This window comes from Furipterus horrens, unplaced genomic scaffold (genome assembly GCF_987537825.1).
Source record: "Furipterus horrens unplaced genomic scaffold, mFurHor1.1.pri manual_scaffold_2, whole genome shotgun sequence".
Classification (NCBI taxonomy): Eukaryota; Metazoa; Chordata; class Mammalia; order Chiroptera; family Furipteridae; genus Furipterus; species Furipterus horrens.
Window position 1 is genome coordinate 43932638 of NW_028327172.1, and position 21296 is coordinate 43953933.

The following is a 21296-nucleotide window of genomic DNA, read 5'->3' on the forward strand; positions in this document are numbered from 1 at the left end:
GTATTTGAAAGTGGACCCAAGAGGTTAAAAATTCAACACAAAGGTGTTACCTACTCTTTAGTAACCTACATCTACAAGTTTTCAATTCATCTCTGTTACAGAGCATCCTCATCCTTCCACACCTTTCTCTACAGGCCTACAAAACTTGATACATATCTCTGAATTACAGGAATGAACCAATAAAAGTACACTATGTATTTTGGTCTTTGGTCTCATCGGCTAAAAAGGGAGACTAGGGAAATTCAGAAAATGTTCTCAAGAAAGTAAAGACACAATGAAGGGCCACCACTGTCCACATCTCTTGACTATAGTTAAACCACCTGGCCACAACCAAATCAACTATCTGCCTACCCACAGCACTCATCATACCCTATATTTAAAAATAATTATCCCCATTCATTCTATGAGCATTTATTCATGGCAGGTCCAGTGTGGGCATAAAGCCCTATTTTTTAAACTGAGCCCAGTGGATAAAACAAACATCCAGTCATCCAGCTAGTATTTACTAAGTGCCTACAATTGTGCAATGACTTTATTGCTTTAACATAGGCAAGTTGATTCACCTCAAAACTTGTTCCTACCTGCCTCATATGCTTCCCTGTTAAAAGTAACGTTTTGCTCTTGTTTTCCCCAACCTGATTAAGCCCTTTCCCTGCCTCTCCGAATTTCATAGAGCCAAGCAAAAGGCTGGCACAAACAAGTTACTCAACAAGGCTAATGGAAAATAACTGTTCAGGAAGAATACAAGTCCCCGGCTCTCCCAGATCCCCGTCTAGTCAGATATTTTCCCCCCTACCCCTAATCTGATTGAGTATCGCTTCCCATCACGGGGAAGGATACATAGTCACTGTCCCAAACTCCTCTGGGGCTGACTACTCCTGGAACAAATGGCAACACGCATCCTATAGTATACAGTATAGTTTACGGTACAGGACAATCTCCAGGGAGATGTCTGCGTCTCTGAGACACACCCCTACCTCACCCTACACGAAAGGTCAACTTTGTCACCAGTCAGTCACCGAACCTCTCTCTGCGCTTCAGTTTCTTCATCTGTGATGTGGAGCTGAGAATCCTACCTCAGGAGCTCGTGGTGAGGGAAAAAAATGCTGCATAGAAAGTGCCGAATGCACACAGGAACTACTCGGTAAAGGTGAATGGGGTTACTCTTTTGAAATGCCGCAGGATGACAAAGTTAAGGGGGCGCAGACGGAAGATCAGCGAGGGAGGTGGGGGGAGGGAAACAGAGGGAAGCCTGCAGGCCAAGCAGGCTGACAAGGCGGGAAGCCGCAGCGGGCAGGGCGGGAAGCGGCGGAGGCGGGCGGGCGCAGCTAACTGCTCCCGCGGCGGCAGCTGCGTCCCCTTACCGGCTCCCCCATACCCGACCGTCCCCTTCCTGGCCTCTCACCTCGCTTGATCACATGCATCTCAGCTAGTGGCAGAGGCGGCACGGATTAGAAAAGCGTCTGCAGCGCTGAGGCGCCGGCAGGATCTAAAGGTTGGTGGAGTGCCAAGGTCGAACTCTAGAGCCTGCTCAGATGCAGGGAGTTGAGCTGGACCACAGAGCACGCTCCCCTCGCAGAGAAAAGCCGCGACAAGCCGAACCACCTTCCTACTCCCGCCACCGGCGACGAAAAAGCGACGCGACGTAGCTCGACTGACGTTATCGACGCTGCCGGTGCTCCGGCCGGTGGGCGGTACTCGCAAAGCAGAAAGTCCGTTTTAACTGCCAAGACGAACATAGGCGGTTCCCAGAAAACTGCGCTTCTCCCACCCAGCAGTGGGTGTGGGTATGCCCGGCGGGAAGCCTACTCTCCGGTCTCCATTTTAAGTATAGGCATGGCCCAGTTGACTGCACCCCTCGCATTAGGTGGACTCGCCTAGAGGGAACGCTATCTCTCGCCGCCATGTTGGGTGTGGACAAAGCCAGAGCCGAGCCTGGGGCAGCACCTAGCGCGCAGAGCCAACCAGCCCTGGCCCCTCCCTTCTCGGCAGCGCCTCAGGGTAAGACGGTTCAAATATTGTGCAGATAACAACTCAAAACCAATCGCCCCAAATACTTTTTCTTGTCATGACTACTGTGCCTTTATAACACGAGACTGCCGTCTGATGTGGGCTTGTAGCCTGGGATCCAGAGCCGGAAGCAGCCGGGATTCCCAGGGCTCTTGAAACAGAAAAAAACCTAGCACTTGTGGGAAAGCCTTGCTAGGCCAAGAGCGTTTGGATTTTGTCCTGACAGAAATGGGAGCCCTCGAAGAGTTCTGAGAAGGGCAGGACCAAGACCTATTTGCTTTGAGAGTTCGCCAGTGGATGGTGGCAAGAACGCCTTGTGGAGATAGAATAGAAACTGAATGTAGGAAATAAGAGATGAGATATAATATACAAAGTTGATGTAGAAGCTTGTGATTTGGGCTACACAAACATTTATATGAAACTTCATGTGGCATTCCCTCCCTAAAACTTTATTTTTGTTTTTAGGGAAAAAAATTTTTATTTATAGTCTTAAAGAGAGAAGCCTTAACTTGGCAAGATTAATTCTTTGGCAGCATGTATTCTCCAGATGCCAGTCTCCCTGTAATTTTTTTCATGTGGAAATACTATTTTTTTTTATCTTGCAATTACATTTTATTTTCAACATTATTTTGTATTAGTTTCAAGTGTACAGCATAGTGGTTAGACAATCATATATTTTACAAAGTGTTGCCCCTGACATTTCCTGGCAGCATATATAGTTAATACAATATTATTGACTATACTTTCTATGCCATATTTCATATTCCCATGACTATTTTGTAAATACCAATTTGTACTACTTGCTGCATCCAGTGCCCCCAACCCCCTTCCCTTCTGGCAACTATCAGCCTGTTCTCTGTATCAATGAGTGTTTATGTTTTGTTTGCTTGTTTATATTGTTCTTTATAGAGTCCACACATAAGAGAAATCATATGGTATTTGCCTATGACTGACTTCTTTCACTTAGCATAATATTCTCTATGTGTATCCATGCTGTTACAAATTTTAAGATTTCATTTTTTTAATGACTGAATAATATTCCATTGTATATGTGTACCACTACTTTTTTATCCATTTGTCTAATGATGGACACTTGGATTGCTTCCATATCATGGCTATTGTAAATAACACTTCAATGAATATAGGGATGCATGTATTTTTTGAATTAATGTTTTGGGTTTCTTCAGATGTGGAATCGCTGGGTCATAAGGGAGTTACATTTTTTATTTATTTTTTGTTTAAAGATTTTATTATTTTTAGAGAGAGGGGACGGGAGGAAGAGAGGGAGAGAAACAGCGAAGTGTGGTTGCCTGTTGCACGCCCCCAGCTGGGGACCTGGCCTGCAACCCAGTCGTGTGCCCTGACTAGGAATTGAACCGACAACCTTTGGTTCACAGGCTGGCACTCAATCCACTGAGCCACAGCAGCCAGGGCCCATTTTTGATTTTTTTGAGGACCCTCCATACTGTTTTCCACAGTGGCTGCACCAATCTGCATTCCCACTGTTACAGAAACAGGGGAGTCCAAAAGTCCCCAGAGTTTGCGGCTGGGGGATGGGGAGAAGGAAGCATCTTTTCAGAATGCCTCCACACGCCTGAGACTGGTGGCTAGTGTCTTTTTTATGCGAAATGGCTTTAATGCATCCAAAGCCTCAGGTGGGTGGGAGGAGTCTTGAACCAAGGGATGGTATGGAAAAAGCACGCAGAGCCTACGTGAGGTTCTGTGAATGGTCAGAACTGTTTGCAACGCCCACTGCATCAGAGGACGCAGTCAGGGATATATAAGCAGCTGCGGACATTTTAGCGCTCGCTCTGCGGCTCTCGCTCTCTCGTGTGCTCCCTCCATGCGGCTTGGTGAAGGGGTCTCCAGGCTGCTTTAAGAGGCTCTCGCCATGCTGTTTTGAGGAGAGGAGATCCATGCAGTTTGCAGGAAGAAGGCAGTTTACAAGGAGGCTGAGAATCCAGGCGGTTCTGCATTGAGAGCTGGAGGGCACCACAGCACAGAAAGGACCTCCCCAATCAGAAATGAGTGATTGGCAGCTGCTGGTAAAGCTGAACTGTGTTTGGAAAGTAGGGAAATGGTTTCTCTAACTTTCCTAAAACTAGCCTGGTTTGGTAGGGGGGGAGGCAAGGATATGTGTTTGTGGGTGTTATAAGACTTAACAACAGAAATCCGCAAATAACTAAATCTATATAACTGTTAAATAAACAATTCTTTTTCTTTTCACCAAACTCTGGTATTGAGTTATAATTTTGGCGGCGGGCAATCGGGCCCCTAACTAAAGAGCCCATGGGTTTGTTTTCAATTGGAGCACCCCAGGGGTTCTGTAACACCACCGACAGAGTATAATGGTTCCCTTTTCTCGACATCCTCACCAACACTTGTTTGTGGACCTGTGAAGTAATTCTGAAAGTCATTGGTCAGAGGTGAAGCTATAGGATAGGTAGGGTCAAGATGGCCCACAGATAGGATTGCCAGATTTTAGCAAATAAAAATGAATGTGTCCCAAATATTACATGGGACATAATTTATACTAAAAACATTATTGTTTATCTAAAACTCAAATTTAAGTCGGCATCCTGTATTTCATCTGGTAGCTCTACCCAAAGAGCTTTTGGGTATGTGTATTAGTTTCATTTTACCTTGGCAGAACAGAAGTAGTCTCTTCATCCTGTCTGCTGTGCCACAAAGAGCACAGAGAACACAATGGGAGTCAAAGCCAGCAGAGGTTAAAATCTCCTACATGCTTTATTGGACTTCAAAGAGTCTTATGAAATAACACAGAAAAACCCACGTGAGGGTGTCCAAGGGGTACAAGGCAGTCTGCAGCCTAGCCCCCTCCTAAAACCAACCCCAGGTGCCCCCACCCCAGATCCAAAATAGGATCCCTGAGTAAAGGCATGTCAGGGACTGGGACAGAGGGGAAAATACCTTTACAGCCATAGCAAAAACAGGTAAGGGAGAGAGTTGTCTAGAGGGTGGGAAGGGTGGGGGGAAGTGGTCACATAGCCACCTTCACCTACACCTTCTTCCTTAACCACCCCCTTCCCTAAATCAGCTGTGTCCTTTTTGAGCCTCTAGCCCAGGGTATGCAGTAACACGAAAATGGGGTCTGACAAGGGGAGTATATGGTGCAGGCACTTTGGAAATTCAGGAGATTTTTTTTTTTCTATTTTAAACTGTCTTTTTGGTTCAAATGCAACAACATCCTGCCCAACAGCTCCAGGGCCCCATTAGAGCCCTGTATCATGGCTGAGGCTTCCATGGCCTGGGGAGCCGATTGTCCTGAGCACCAGAGTTACCGATGCTTGGGGAGCATTTGGGCAGCACCTCTTATAGACAAACCCTCCTGCAGTGTGGGTGAGCAAGGATAAGAGAGGCAGGTGTGCGTGAGCAGAGACAAAAGGTGACTGCCTTGTGGACCCCCAACTCTGGCATCTACTCATCCTCCAACTAAGAGAAGTTATTTCCCAAACTATCCCTTAGCCTGGCCTCTATTCAAAACTCTAGTGGCTTGTTCTCTGGGAACTGGTTTCACTCCCCGGAGGCCTAAGTGAGCTCCAGGCTGAGGGTTCCTCTGGTCCACCACACTCCCAAAAAACAAACCTCAAATATTAGGCCTTAGGACCCAGTTTGGGGCAAACAGAACTATCGTAAGTGGGGTGGAATAGATCCGGGGCACAGTGTCAGAAGTTACTCCTCCTATCTTCCCACCTAGCTGCTAGGGGAACTTGGGGAGTGGTGGCAGGGAGAAACCTGAAAGCAGGAGACAGAGAAAAACAAGAAACCAAACCTCAAAACTGGGACAGCAGAGACAGAAGCTGGACCTCAGAGGGGGAACTGGTAGCTGAGGGGACAGCAACTAAGACATGCACTGAAGTGGAGAGGGAGAGATAGCAGCAGCCCATGATTGGGAGGGAGGCAGGGCAGGCAGGCCATGGTGGTCAGTTAATAAATAACGTTGAAGGACCCAAAGAAGAGGGGGGCAGATATCTACAATGCCCAGGCCCCTGGGCCAACCCCTCCCACGTCCCACTCTAGGGGCCAGGTATCTTGGAAGGCAGAGAAGGGGAGGCAGAAGACCAAGGAAGGACAAGCTGTCCTGCCACTGCCACCCACATCCTGCCTACTTCTTAAGAGGCTTCTTAAAGATTTTGAGGGGAAACTTCTTCCGGCCTGGGCTGGAGTCTGCCTCCTCACCAATGGAGCTATTATCCTCCTCAGCCATGGCCTTCTTGCCAGCCAGGTGGGGAATGCGTGTATTTCGGCTGGCCTGTAGGGCTCGGCTGTCCCCAGCTGGAGATGGCGTGTCTGGGTCTGGGGAACTGGGGCTGTGAGAATGGGAAGAATCCAGAGGTGGAGAGCCACCAGGTGGGGCTGAGGGGCTCAGCTCCATCAGGCTGTGGGTCTTGTCCAGCCCATGGTTCAGCGCCAGTAGTGCCTTCTTGGCCAGGGCAGGGCTGTCAGGCAGTTTCTCCACCACAGATCCTGGGTGGACCCCCTCAATCAGCCGGTGGCTGCCGTTGGAAGTCATGGCATTGAGAGCCTCATCTGCAGCACGGACCATCTGAGGAGGCTTGGGGGCCATACGTTGGCGGTCACTCATGTGGAGGGAGGACTCCGAATCGGAATGGGTCAAATCCCTGAAAGACAAGACAGAGAGGAAGAAAGGAACACATACAGGACAGAGGGCAGGGGGTAAGTTGAAGAGAGACAGACAACATGAAAAGACAAGAAAGGGTATGAAAATGGGGAGTAAAGAAAGGGGAAGGAGTTAAGTAGATGAACAGGCATGTGAGAAAGAGAAGAATGAGAAACAGAAGGTGAGTAGGTCATAAGTACAGAATGAGAGGAGGCATGAACAGGGAATGGAGATAATTGGAGAAAAGACAGGGAGAAGACAATAAAATGGGGAAGAAGAAAACCAACAGCAGAAGCAGGACCAAGGGGAGAAAAAGAAAGGATAGAGTGATGGGGAAAGAAGAGACAGACAAGAAGCAAAAAGAAAATGTCATCATACCATCATTTGTTGGGCAAAGGGCTTTCTAATGCCCCTAATGAATGGCCTGGCTCTAAACCAGCAGCCATAGGCTTCAATCCCACAGGTATCCTCTTCAATAATGTCACTGCTTTCCCATAGCTGGCTAGATTTCTTAGGACTCAACCCTAAGCTAGCACAGAATCCACATCTTGCTCTGAGTCACCATTTTTCATGCCTTCCTCCCCCACTTAACTCCTGTCACACCCTGAGAGACATCCAGTTTGGGCCAGGCCCTAAAAAACAGGACACATGCAATAAGTGGGCCTGACCCAGGCTGGGGAGGAGATGGTTAGAACAGCCTTGCAAACAGTCTCTCACCCACCCCAAAGGGCCAGGATGCAGCCTCTTCCAGCCCTCTCACAGGTTTCAAAGGGGGTCAAGACAAGTGTTTAAAAAGTTCAATGTTGGTTAGCAGCAGGAAGGGTGGGGTCTTTTTAAAGCTCTGCTGACAGGGAGAATGGAGGGAGGTGCAGAAAGACAGGATGTTGGCTTTTAAGGAGCCCTGGCTCAGAAGAGCTGCACACTAGAAATTATAAGGTTTGATTCAATTTCCATCCCTGCCTGAGGTTTGGACAAGTCATCTAACCTTTCAGGTCCTCAATTCAGGCAAAATGAAGATAATGCCAATTCAGTTATTTTCCAAGACTGGAGGATCAAATATGCTGGCAAAGCACTTAGAATAAAGAGGATGAGGCCAAAGCTGAAAGACCCATATGTGGGCCAGTCACAAGAGGCTTCTTTGCAAGGCTGAGTTATGGGGCGTGGCACTGCACACTGGACATGCACATAACAGAGGCTAGTCCAGAAAGCTGAGACCCCTTTTAGGAGCTAGCAATTCCTAAGAAGGCTACGAATCATTCTGGATGCCACCCCTCCTGCCTCTACAGAACAAAAGGTACATATGGTGGAGGAGTCCCCTGCCCATCCCTTAACCTTCCTTCTGCTTTCCCAGAGGCCTGAGAACCCACAGTAGAGGCAGAGGAGAGGGCTAGGAAAATGCTTGAACATCCAAGTCAGGAAGCCAAAGGGAAAGTGTCTGGAGTGGGAGAGGAGAGCACCACAGGACCTGGAAAGGAGACTTGTGGATCAAAAATTAGGAAGGGCTCTAGGCCCCTAAATTTGGCAGAAGTGGAAGGTTGGTTCACAGCTATTATATAGGAGTAGGCAAAAGTAGGTTTATAGCTGTTAGTATGTGAAACACTGAGTTTATTCTTGTAATATTATTTATTAATTATTGTACTAGTCTCCATACTGTAAACCTACTTTTCCCCCACCCTGTAGGTTTAATTCTCAGTAGCAAACAATTAACTAAGCAGCCACCTCATAAGTCAGTACCTTCCTAGAGACAGGGGATAGCAGAAAACAATTCCAGTTCCAATACCCATTCTACAAATACTCTAGTGTTTACCAATATTTGGTTTCATAATATTTGATGCTGTCCTTGCTTCTATCTATATGTGCCCTTGTTTCTCTAAGCCCTAAGATGACACTCTCCATATCCTGCCTTTCCACACACATATGAACTACTACCGAGCATGGTGCCAAGGAAGTTCTGAGAAGCAATTACACTGGAAAAGGGGCCCTCTAGGCTGAGGAGGTAAGGATCTCAGGAGCCTACCTTTCTAATGCCAAGGAAGAGAGGTCTAAAGGTTGGGGCATTCCCAGACTCTCTCCTCCAGGTCCATAGCCCCATTTGGTCATGTTTCCCATCTTTCTATACCTTCCTCATCAACTAAGAGCTGGGACTCCCAAAGCAATAAAATAACTTGGGAGGAAGCCTGGGTAGATGTAGGAGGGACAAGGTCCATGGAGACAAGCTCACCTTCCCTCCCTGAGTCTTTGACACAATTCAGGCCAGGGGTGTCCCTCCCCAAAGGCTGGGCTGCTTTGGGCTCCCATCCCAAGCTACTAACCTTACTAGAGAGCCTGTTTGCCTTTAGAGATGATCCTCTGGTGCATGGTGCAAAAGAAAATTAAGTAGTGAACAGGCCAGGTGGATGCAGGTACCTCCCCACCCAACCTCCCCACTGGCCTCAGCTTGGGCCTTGGAGCATGAGATTCATAGCATCTCCTAGTGCCCCCAAACCAACTCAGTCCTCTCCATCTGTTTTGGGAGGGGCAGTCTCCCTGGCTAGGCTTTTGGATGAAAATGAGGATGAAAATGGAGATGAGCAGCTCTGCTGAGAGAGAATGCTAGTAAAGGCAGTTCCTTTGTGAAAGAAAAGGAACAGTCCTCAAGGATAACTATCCAGAGGTTGAAGGGGCAGAGATAGAGAGACTGGTATCCAATGAGGCAGAACCAAAATGAAGCAACAGGGTAAGCAGGCTACAGCCCAGAGGCCAGGACTGGGCCATGGTCACAACTTCAGAAATGAGAGGTTCTTCCACAGAAGAGAGAGTGAGAGTCCCTTAAACTTATTCCAGACAAGGTCAAAGCTACTATCTCTGACCCTAGCCTATCATCCTGACTTAGCAGGGCAAGTCCCTATAGTTGCTAGATCAAGTTGTAGGAGAAAGCCTTCCACCAATTATACAGTTCACTTATTGAGACCTTGTGGAAGGACAAAAATATCTAACAGAGTATCCCAGAATGGAAAACGAAGTTCTAGTCTATTTCTAGTCTGTGTTCTGCTCCTAATTAGCTGTAGGACCTGGGAAAACTACTTAACCTTTCAGAGCCTTAACTTCCTACTCTGAAAGTGACTATTTTAATGGCTGCCCCACCTATAAACTTTCCTTGTCCAAAACCCCTAAATGTGTTTACCCTCTTCTGTTCCCTAATTCCATGAAGGGTACATCCATACAGTCATCCAAGCTGGAAACCCAGGTGTCATCACAGACTCTTCCTCTCCTTCCCTCCTCACATCCAGTTACCAAATTAATCCTGTCCTTTCCATCCCAAGACCTTGTTACCTCCCCTAGCAGCCTCCTACAATGATTCCCAAATTCCTGTTGTCTCCTCCTTCCCTTTATATAAACCACTAATGTGTTATTTCTAAAATGCAAATTGGTCCATTTAACTTCCTTGAAGAAAGTCTTTTGCAGTTCTCCATCTCCTGAAGGGTAACGGTCAAAGCCCCTAACCATTCAGAGCCCTTCATTATTCTAGCCTCATTTGTTACCCCTTACCACCAACACATATCCAATGTTCTAACCACAAATATCAGTCTCTTGAATCTCCATGTGTCTGCATGTAATGTTACCTCAGCCTAGAATACATTTTCTCCTTATAGTGTACACAGGATGTTAGCACAACTGCCATCTCTTTTGTGAAGTGTTCCAGCCAAGTACACACTATTAGTCACCCTCCTCCACATCCCCATAGCACTTAGCAAATTGTTCCATAATTATTTATGTACCTCTCCCAGGTCAGACTGTAATTCTTGATGGCTGGGATTGTATCTTATCATCTATGAATCGTCATGCCCAGCAGAGCCTGGCATAGAGTAGGTATGAATAAATCTTTGTTGAAGAAGTAAAGGAAGTGAGGACTGCACTGCAATAGTTTAGGCAAAAGTGCTATGGGACCATGAGAGAGGGGGTTAGAGTCAGAAAATCCCCAGTACAGAAGGGAAGAAAGGTGTGTGGAGTTAGGCCAGGAAAGGACAGGACAAGGAGAAGATGCCCCACTGCACACACCCCCACAGCTAATCAAGCAGCAGCCAGCAGGCAGAAGCCAAGGTAAAGGCAGCAGAAAGGGAAGGAAGGGAAGAAAGACAGCTGATACCCCAAGCTCTCTGAATGCCCAGGCATCACAGCAGTGTTGTCAGAAGTGGGTGAGTCAGGGTAGGGCTCCATCTGGAGGAAGTAGGAAGTGCTTTGGTGGTAATAAACAGGGTGGACATGGATGGTGGTGATGGAAGAGGAGGAGGATGTGGTGGTGGCGGTGGTGGTGGTGGTGGTAGTGGTGGTGGTAGAGGAGCAGGAAGAAGAAGCAGAGGCAGATGGAGAGCTGGTCCCGTGGCCTTCAGAACTGAAAGACTGTCCAGATGAAAGGCTGCGCATTCGCCGCAGAGATGCCCGGCTTGTCAAGAAGTGGCCAGCCTCACCCTCTACCAACCTCTGAGATCCCAGGCCATGCTGTGGCTCCGTCAGGCGCTGTCGGACACTGCTCTGCAGGCTTGGGGCTGCAAGAAGAGTGAAGACAGTGTGAGGAAGGATGAGCTTACTCTGGGCTGGCAGGCAAGCGGGTTTGCCCATGGAGAAATGCTTGCTGGAGACTCTGGGCTTCTAGTGACCAATCTGAAGAATGGGGCACCTCTTCCCCAAAACCTCCCACCAGGGGTCCTAAAAGGGGACGTTGAAAGTGAAGTGCCCAGGTCAGTTTTAGTGGCAATTCCAATGGAAGGAGACCTTGCACCAACATTACTATTAAGGGATATGACAAGGCAATTAGTAGGAGGACACAAGCAGGACAAGGTAGGATAGGGGTTTGGGGCAAGGTTCGGGAGAGTGCTAAGAATCAGCCTTTTTAGAAAGTAAACCTCAGGAAGTAATTCATAGTTTAGACAAGGTTTGTATACAAACATGTTCACCACATCGTTATTAATTGCATGAAAGCAAACAGGTGGAACAATGGGAAAATGATAGCATATCCAGATGCTGGAAGACTATATACCTAATAAAAATGTTGTTTGCAAAAAAACTTAAACACAGAAAAATGCCTATTAAAATGCTCAGGGAAAACAAAGACACAAAATTTTATGTAGAAGAAATATACCTTGAGCTATGGAATGTAAAAGACTAGAGTTTGAAACCAGGCCTTTCCACTTCTAGCTGTGACTTTGAGCAACTGACATCCCTATTTTAGTGCCTAATTTATAAAGTCCTGCAAGGTTATCTTAAGGTTTCAAGATAATGTACTCAAAGTACCTGATACAGTCCTCATGGCACTCAATAAATGGTAGTGGTTATCATCTTGACCACATAAAAATTATTTTAAAATTTCACAAAAAGACTGAAAGAAAAGGTACTCAAATATGGTGGGACTATGGATGCCTTTTTGTGCTCATACTTACTCTTTATTTCTCAAATTTCCTCTAATAAGCATGTAAATAACAAAGAACCAGCTCTTGGATCAATGCTGCCAATCAGGCTCTTGAAAGATGATGGCCACCATGCCCAGTGAATTGGTTATATGGGTACAAGGTCACCAATGCTGCCAATCAGGCTCTTGAAAGATGATGGCCACCATGCCCAGTGAATTGGTTATATGGGTACAAGGTCACTCAGGAATGTGCTAGAGCACTCCCCTTGAGTTCACTCCCAGACCCAAGTGAAAACAGAATTCACATCTTTTTTTTTTCTCCTCTTCCCTGCCTTCTTTCCTAAAAATGGGAGCAAGGCCAGTTTACATGAGTGGCAAAAGCCTTGGAAGGGACACCAGGGAGAGAGCACAATTCCATGGTGATGGAGAGCTGGGGAGGCAGGGCTTCTTATGCCTGGTGGCTTTCAAGGAATGAAAGTGGAGTGGAAGAGGAAAAGGAAGCATGGAATAGGGAAGGAGAAAGAAGGGGGAAACAGAGAGGAAAAGGGAGAAACATGAGAAAGAGAAAAGAGGGAGAGGATCTTTCCTTCCCTCTTTCCATCCCAGCCCAGCTGGCAAAAGGGCCACCAGGACATCTGTCTAGCTGGGCTAAAAGGAGAAGCCTAAGCTTTCCATCACCATGGGTGTTCCCTCTCCAGCGGTCATCTGAGCAGGCTGAGTCTTCTCACCCCCGAACCTCTCCTTGCAGTTAGTAGGGACAGTGCTTAAGGAATTGAGGGAGCAAGCAGGGGAGTGAAGCAGGCAGGAGAAGGGGCCTGTGGGGATAGGAGTGTTGGTTTAGTTCCAAAAAAATTGGAAAAACAAAAGCCCCAAAGGGGCTCCTCAAACCCGGGTATTTCCAGAGGGACTGATCATCCGAGCCGGCGGATGCTGAGCAGAGAGAGCGGTCACTGAACCTACGCCCCATCAGCCAGGCAGCATCTAGGGTCCAACAGCCAGGCCAAAAGGAGAAGAGAATCTGATTTACAGAGGGCTTCAGCTTGCCCACCAGTGGGAAAAGGGAAGGGCCAGGGAGTGAGGGGAGAGTAGCTCCGAGCTAACGAAGGGCCCTCCCAACCCGGGATCAAGCTCTGCCTGCCAGTGAGCCTAACCTTGTTGCTTTTGAGGAAAAAGCCGAAGAAGATACCAGACCAGGGAGAAAAGAGACTTGGTCAGGGACAAAGTATCACTGAAGAAATTTACAAATAAATCCTGTCTGGAGTTGGAATCCAGCCTGATTAAAGAATCTGGATTTCTGAAAGTGAGCCCTTACCTAACCCAGCCCCAGCTTTTTGCCATCCTTCTGCACCCATGAGATACAGGCCCAGTAAAACAGCTTTTCCATAAGGCTCTATTCTATTTATCTAAATTAGCCTCTGATCCAGAGAAAACCTCAACTAAGTCAGTAAGGGATAAGTTTCTTCACTCACTGAAGAATTCCCATAGAATGTTGTCTCTTTCAACCCTACTCCACTCAGCTCTTATCACTCACAGGGGAGAAAGGAAAAGGAGAGACCCAGGACGGAGGGTGGGGAGGTCCAAGAGTTCAGGTGGAAAGCCAGACATGCTTGTGCAGGAGACCCCTCCTGGACAAGAATGTGTTTCTGGCTTGGAGAATATAGGGCTCTATCACCTTAAGGGACTATTGCTTCCTGGGATCTCACACAAAAAGCCAGAAACATCATTCATCTACTTTAGCAATTAAGAATATAAAGTAAAAACAAAAGCAATAAAATCAATCAAATGAGTTAAAATAAATGCCATTTTTAGATCATGAACCGCTAAGGAGATTATTTTTATAAAGGTAGATAGGGGAGGAGTGGTAAATAAAGGGATTTAAAAAACACAGAGTGAAGGGAGACACACTTAATACAATAGAACCAGAAGGGCAGAAAGAGGATAAAGCAAGGAAAAACCACTGAAAGGACAACTATAAAGGATATCCTGATACAAATTGTACTTTATTAACCAAGGTCATGAGTTGAACTATCTTCCTTGGTATCTGCTCCATGGGCTGTTTAAGCACAGTAGTGGCCAATGACCTCTCAACCTGTGTGTGTATCAAAGGCTCCTTCCCTCATCCCCACCCAAGAGGTCACCTACACTGCATGGATAAGGGTGACACAATCTCCTCATCCATGTCATCCACATCGTCAGTCATGATGAAGTGGGCAGGGTTGGGGCGTGTACTGCCCATCCAGCTGGGGTCTATGTTGAGGGCAGCCACCAATGAGTGGATGCCAGGGTTATTGACAATCTGGAAGCCACAGAGGATCTCAATCTGCTGCCAGCGGTGCAGGCGCTCCCGCAGTGCTGCTGTCACCTCACTCAGAGCTTGCCTGAAGACAGATGAAAGAGAAGGGCAGGCTGGGTTGAGTATGAGCCTCACGAGGAGCTAGGCCTTTTAGCAACAACTTGAGGGGATAAGTGTAAGAAATAAGAAAGACAATTAAATCATAAACTTAAGAGCAAGGTGGGAGCTGGATAAGGGCTGGGGCAGGATACCAGAGCTGTTCTGCTACCAGTGACAGTACTACTGGGACCGGAAGCCCTGTACACCCTCGAACTCAGGATGGGATGGACATCACCAGAGCTTGACGACAGGGGCTACTTACTTAGCTGTTAGGATTTTGTGATCCACATCATCCAAGGAAGAGCTGTGGGCCACATGGAAGGTGCCAAAGAGAGTGTTTCTCTTCTTTTTTATCTTCTCAGCCTGCAAAGGTGAGGGCCTCAGATTAAAAAGAGGAGGGACTAGAAGTTGGAAAAATGAGGAATGCCTTTCTATGGCTAAGGTAGAGAAGGAAAAGGAAGATGGGAAAGGGAAAAGGAAGGCAAAAAGAGGAAAAAGAGTAGGGGAAGAAAGAAAATAGAGGAATCAAGAGAAGCAAAGGGATCCCCTGGCAATACTCTAGCACCAGGAGGATTTTGGCCCCATGACAGTACAGGGCTGGCAGAGTTTTCCCACCTGCTGCATCTTTTCCAGAAGGCAGGTGAAAGAACCCCACACACCCTCATTCCCTGCTCCAGAAGCCTGAGGCCATTATCAGGAGCTGTAAATTAGGAAAAGAAACAGTGCCCAGCACCAGGATATGTCTTTGTTCAACAGGAAGGATGAAGAGAGGTAGAGAGGAGGAAGAAGGACAGGTGAAAGGGAGGGAGGCAAGGAGAGAAAAGGGCCGCAGGTGGGCACGTCTCACCCCCTCCTTGGCCACCAGCAGCTGTTTCTCGGCATTTTGCTTCTTGATGTTGTAGTACTGCACCTCCACCTCATGTGTCAGCTGCAGCCACTTCTGAAGGGCCTCCGGAGCATACCATGAGCTGTGTGATTCCAGCTCCTTCTCTGCTTTTCTCAAGGCCTCTCGAACCTGTGCAGCCAAGAGGATGTGAGTCCATTTACTACAACCATGGCCCTCTCCAATGCTTCTATATCATACTTCAGAATTCAGAGTTATCTGCTCTTTTATGTGAGCTTTATAACTCTCCCAAGAGGGAGAAAAGGCAAGGATTATTCTCTGTATTTTATACATAAGGAAGCAAGCTCAGAGACGGTAACCTACTCAAGGTCACACAGAAAGCACAGTAATCCCCAGGGAGTAAGTTCCAAGCCCCCCAAGAGATGCCTCAAACCATGGGTAGTGCCAAACCCTATATATACTGTGATTTTCCTGTATGGGCATACTTTATTTTATTGCACTTTATTGTGCTTCACAGATATTCTGTATTTTACAAAATGAAGACAAGACACTCTACTAACAAAGATTACAACTGGCTTTATTGCCATACTCATTTTATTGCGGTGGTCTGGAACCAAACCGACAACATCTTCAAGGCATACCTGTACATACATATACTTTACAGCTTCTCTTTGGCATATCAATTAGTCAGAATCACTACTCTTGCACTTGGGGGCCATTAATAAGTAAAATAAAAGTTACTTGAACACAAGTACTGTGATACCAGAACAGATCTGAAAACCAACATGGTTACTATGTGACTATCTGGCAGGTAGCATATACAGTGTAGATACACTGAACAAAGTGATGATTCATGTCCCAGGCAGAATGGAGCTAGACTGCAAGATTTCACCAGTCTACTCAGAACGGTGTGCAATTGTTTACTTCTGGAATTTTCCATTTAACATATTTGGATTGCTGTTGACAGCAGATAACTAAAACTGTAGAAAGCAAAACCTCAGGGGTAAGGGGGACTACTGTAGTATCAGCCAGAACTCAAATTGAGATTTTTCTGCTGCCAGACTAGATCATTCTTTTCTCACAATCTCAGCAATCTTCCCTGCTCTCTTGAGGCACAATGTTCAGCTCAGTAGAATCATCTTCTTTCCAAGACCTGGAGTCTATACTTGGACCTCAAGACATCACAGTGGAGGGTGGGGACACAGGGGGGACCACTTGATTAGGAATCCAAAAATCTGTTTCCAGTCCCTGGTCATTCAACTGGTTGTGTGACTCTGCTTCCTATAGCAAACCTCAATTCAGTGTAATGAAAGACTTTCTTCATCTCAAGAGAGAGTGAGCTCTCCATCATGAGAGGTAATGTGAAGAGCTCATGTATGTCATAGAACCTTAAAAGTGATTGCTATTCCAGAAAGGAATTGACCTGAATGATCTCCAAAGTCTTCTCCAGCTCAGAGACTTTGTCTATGAGACACCCACAGAGCAGAGCAGATAGGCTTCGAAGGGCACTCTCTATAGTTGAGAAGACAAGAAGCATGCTACACCTAACAGGCATTGCCAACGGAGGCCAAGACATGAAAGGACCAATGTGTAAGCATAAATCTCCTCAATGACCTCTTCGCAGCATCATACAATGAAGCAGTCACAAAGTACTCAAGTGAGAAAGGTCTGAAAGTACACACAGATAGTACCTACACTGGATGCCTTGCAATCTCACTCAGATTACTAGTATAAGTGATCCACAACTCCCCCATCTACACACTGACCTTCAGCTGGTCAGTAGAAAACCATCTCGTGCCCAAATTCAGCCAATGGGGTAAGTATCCCACAGTAAGCCTAAGTTCCTCTCCACATCCTGCGATAAGGCAGGTCCACTCCTGCCTTTGTATATTTAAAATGAAGAACAGATACCTGAGAGTCTAATAGCACCAAGTCAAAGTATATGATCAAGTTCTAAATTAAAAAGTTTAAAGAATAGGATAAGTGAAGAAAGGGAGGATGGAGAGAGAAGAGAAAAAAGAGCAAATAGAGGTAAGTGTGATAGTTGTGGAAGCACACAAAAAGGCTGACCTAACAGGCTCAAAAACTGTTTAATGGGAGAAATAATTAGAAAATAGGGAATGGGGAATGGGGAGAAGGGGGAAAAACAGACAGAGGCAGATACATCTTGCACATACAAGTAACAAATGCCTGAAGGAGAAGAAGACAACAGATAAGGGCTGGGACAAGTCCAAGTTCACCAGTCCTATTTTTTTATTCTATGCTTATGGTTCTCAACCTTGTCACACACTAGAATCATCTTGGGAACTTTAAAAATGCTGATACCTGGACTGTACCCCAATTCTGATTACATTGATCCAGGGTGTTGGCTTGAGCATCAATTTTTAATGTTCTCCAAGTGATTCTAATATGCAGCAAAGTTAACAACCACTGATGTCTATGTGCTTAGTTTAAAGTATTATTGCCTGACTTCTACTTCCATATAGAATGCAGTAGGTCATGGCAAAAGAATAATTCTGATCCAATACAACATCTGAAAAAGCTGTGTAAGTTATGAAAATTTTGCAATGCAAATTATTATAATTATGAAAAATTTTCAAAGACATAGAGCTGTAGAAGCAATAAAGACTAGGTCAGTAGTTCTCAAACTCTGATCCAGGGATTCTTGAGTGTCCCCAAGACCTTTTCAGGGCATCTTTAAGGTCAAATTATTTTTATAATAATACTAAAACATTATTTACCTTTTTCACTCTCCACTCACACTGAACTGTGGAGTTCTCCAGAGGCTACAGATGAAATATAGACACTAATATAAGAATCCAGCACACCCCAGCCAGTGTGGCTCAGTTGTTTGGAGCATCGTCCCATAAACCTAAAGGTCACAGTTTGATTCCCGGCCAGGGCACAGGCCTGGGTTGCAGGTTTAGTCCCCGGTTGGGGCGTGTAGGAGAGGGAACTAATTGATGTTTTTCTCTCACATAGATGTTTCTCTTCCCTCACTCTCTCCCTCCTTTCCCCTCTCTCTAAAATCAATAAGCATGCCTCAGGTGAGGATTTAAAAAAAAAGAACCCAGCAGTATATAAAGCCAGACATTTTAAATATTTGCAAAATTATTTTTTAATCACTTCTCATTATCTCTACTTTTTTTCTACTTTAGAAATTATCTTTTTTTTTCATAAAAATACAGTATTTGTGGTAGTATGTAAGAGACTTAATACTTCTTTTAAATTAATATTTTTAAAAATACTTTTAAATATTTTAAATATTTTCCAGTTCTAATTTATAACAGGGTAAATAGCAACATACTGCCCCCATGAAAATATGCTTTGAGGTCCTAAATAAGGGCCAAAGGATTTGAGAGCCACTAAACTTGATGAACTAAAAATCCAGAGAGGGAAGAGTCTTCCTAAAGGGAGTTGACAATTGCCATCCATTTTTTTTCCCTGAAGGCATTTGATGATTCCAGGTGAGGGCTGAGAATTGGGTCTGGCCAGGCAGAAGGACTCCACTGAGACACACAGAAACTGGCCTAGCTTTTGTTGACAGTACAGTACTGGTATAACAAACTGGAAACTGAGGGGTTCCCAACATAAAACCAGTTTTCTTTGTTGGGCATTTACTGAATCCTGGAGCTGTGCAGGAGAATAGGTAACTAGGCCAAAGACTGTAACAAAATCTCCCATACTTTCATAATACTTAGGAGATAAAATATTGCAAGAAGGAGGGGACTTGCCTCAAACACAGAGTCTTCTCAAGACAAATTAAAATTTTGAAACTACAAGGAACAGGAGGCTAAGAGCTAAATTCAAAACTTCCAAGTGGCAGAAATGAATCTCTCATAGTCTTTCAGGGCTGAGAGAAAGAAATCCACCAGCTCTCAATAAAAATATCAGGAAGAGACTTGCCTGAAAAACTGTGACAAATGAGCACTAGACCAAGTCTTATTAAAACTACAACCCAGTTCCAACATAGCTCAACCTCTGACTGGTTTGAGATGATTAGGTCCTCACCCTACACACCTAACAAAACAAAGAGGAAACCCTATCTCTGATGCAGAATAAAATCATTGGGATCTTCTATTATTTTGTATACACTGTCCAGCATTTAATAAAAATAAATTACTAGACATGAGATGAGGCAGGAAAGTATCAAGATGAAGCAGTCCTATAAATGATTCAGATGTTAGAGTTACCAGATCCAGACTTTAAAATCAGCATGATTGAAATGTTAAAGAAAATATAGGGAAAGATAAACATAATAGGTGAAAACATGGAAATTTTGGAGGGGATCAGAATCTATCAAAGAGTAAAATGGACATTCTAGAGCTGAAAAAATACATTATCTGAGAGGCAGATTCCACTGACTGGAATCAGAGAAAACAGGATTAGAGAACTCAAAAGATAGGTCAACAGAAAATAACCAAACAAAAGCACAGAGAGAGAAAAAAGAACAGAATTGAGCCTAAGAGACACATGGAATATAGTTAAAAGGTTAATTAATATTGGGTTCCCAGAAGGAGCAGAGAGAATGGAGCAGAAACAATTGTGAACACTAAAGAAAATGTGCATTCTGTAATTATTAGGTAAAATGCTCTTGATGTTGTTAATGAGGTCAAATTGATTACACATGTTTAAATATTTTATATCTTTACTGATGTCTTTGGCTGCTTATTATTGAAAGAGGTGTGTTAAAATCTAATTTTGATTATGAATTTGTCTATCATCCTTCAAGTTTTTTTCAACTTTTGCTTTATATATTTTAAGTAGGTGTATCCAAATTAAAGATTATTATATATTACTGTTGAATTCACAAACTTATCATTAAGAAATGTCCATTTTTGTCTCTAGTAATACTTCTTGTGCTAAAATCTCCTTCTGTCTGACATTAATATAACTACCTCTGCTTTATTTTGCTTGGTGTTTGTATAATGTATCTTATCTCCTCTTTTTGCTTTTAACCTTTTTGTATCCTTATATTTAAAGTGTGTCTCTTATGAACAGCATATAGGTGGGTTTTGTTTTTTGTCCAGTCTGACATTCTTTGCCTTTCAATTGTATTGTTTAGTCTGTTTACATAAACCAAGTCTTCAATATGTTTGAAAGGACTGAAACGATAAAACGCATATTCTGACTACAGTGAAATTAAACTAGAAATCAATGAGAAAGATAACCCGAAAAGTCCCCATGTTTGAAAATGAAGCAACATACTTCTAAATAACCATGGGCCAAAAAGAAATTGCAATAAAAACTAGAAAATCTTTTGAACTGAATAATAATGAAAACATGAAATAGCATAACTTAGTAAATGCAACTAAAGCAGTGCTGAGATGCAAATTTATAGCTCTAAATGCATATATTAGAAAAGAATAAAAGTTTAAAATCAATGACCTAATCTTCCACCTTGAGAAGCTAGAAAAATAAGAGGAAGTTTTAAAAAAATTTTTTTAAGTGACAGATTTGTACACTGAAAACTACAAACTGTTGCTGTGAAAAATTTTAAAAGAACTAAAAAGTGATGAGATAAACAACACTCGTGGACTGGAAGAATCATTTAGTTAAAATGTCAATTTCCCCCCATATTAATCTATACATTCAATTCCAACATAATAAAAATTCCAGCAGGACTTTTTATTGGGTGGAATGACAAGCTAAAATGGAAATGCAAAGAACCCAGAAGAGCCAAGGCTATCTTGAAGAAGAATAAAGCTGGAGAGTCCCAAATAAAATGGTTAGTAAATTTAAGAAAAGGTGTTCAATATTGTTAAGCATTAGAAAAATGAAAATTAAAATCAATGAGATACCACTACACCCATACTAGAATATGTAAAATTAAAATGTCCAAAAATACCAAGATACCAGTTGTAGCTCAGCTAGAACTCTCACACATTGCTGGTGGCAGTATAGATTGGTATAACTGTTTGGCAATAAAGCTAAATATTTATGCCCTTTCATATTTCCAACAGAAGTAAATGCTAAGCCCACCAAGAGACGTGTGCAAGTTTCACAGCAGCATTATTCACAA

At 44.4% G+C, this 21296-nt stretch overlaps 2 protein-coding genes across 6 annotated transcripts in view; both read right to left on the reverse strand.

Moving 5' to 3' along the window:
* The window catches only part of RRM1 (ribonucleotide reductase catalytic subunit M1), a 39088-nt gene extending 37439 nt beyond the window's left edge, over positions 1-1649 (reverse strand). Inside the window, exon 1 of the mRNA XM_090264665.1 lies at positions 1406-1649. Coding sequence (XP_090120791.1) covers positions 1406-1424 — 19 coding nt within the window. The 5' untranslated portion in view covers positions 1425-1649. The remainder of the gene's footprint in view (positions 1-1405) is intronic.
* Positions 1650-4739: 3090 nt separating this feature from the next.
* Positions 4740-21296, reverse strand: part of STIM1 (stromal interaction molecule 1) — a 185760-nt gene continuing 169203 nt past the window's right edge. Inside the window, exons 8-13 of one of the 5 annotated variants that reach the window (XM_090264671.1) lie at positions 15278-15445; positions 14693-14793; positions 14181-14416; positions 12927-13019; positions 10779-11178; positions 4740-6653 (exon numbers count right to left, since the gene is read on the reverse strand). In XM_090264671.1, the coding sequence (XP_090120797.1) occupies positions 6137-6653; positions 10779-11178; positions 12927-13019; positions 14181-14416; positions 14693-14793; positions 15278-15445 (1515 nt within the window). In that variant the 3' untranslated portion in view covers positions 4740-6136. Of the gene's footprint in view, positions 6654-8964; positions 9002-10778; positions 11179-12926; positions 13020-14180; positions 14417-14692; positions 14794-15277; positions 15446-21296 lie in introns of all 5 variants that reach the window. The other 4 variants (XM_090264688.1, XM_090264698.1, XM_090264682.1 and 1 more) reach the window with 4 other exon arrangements.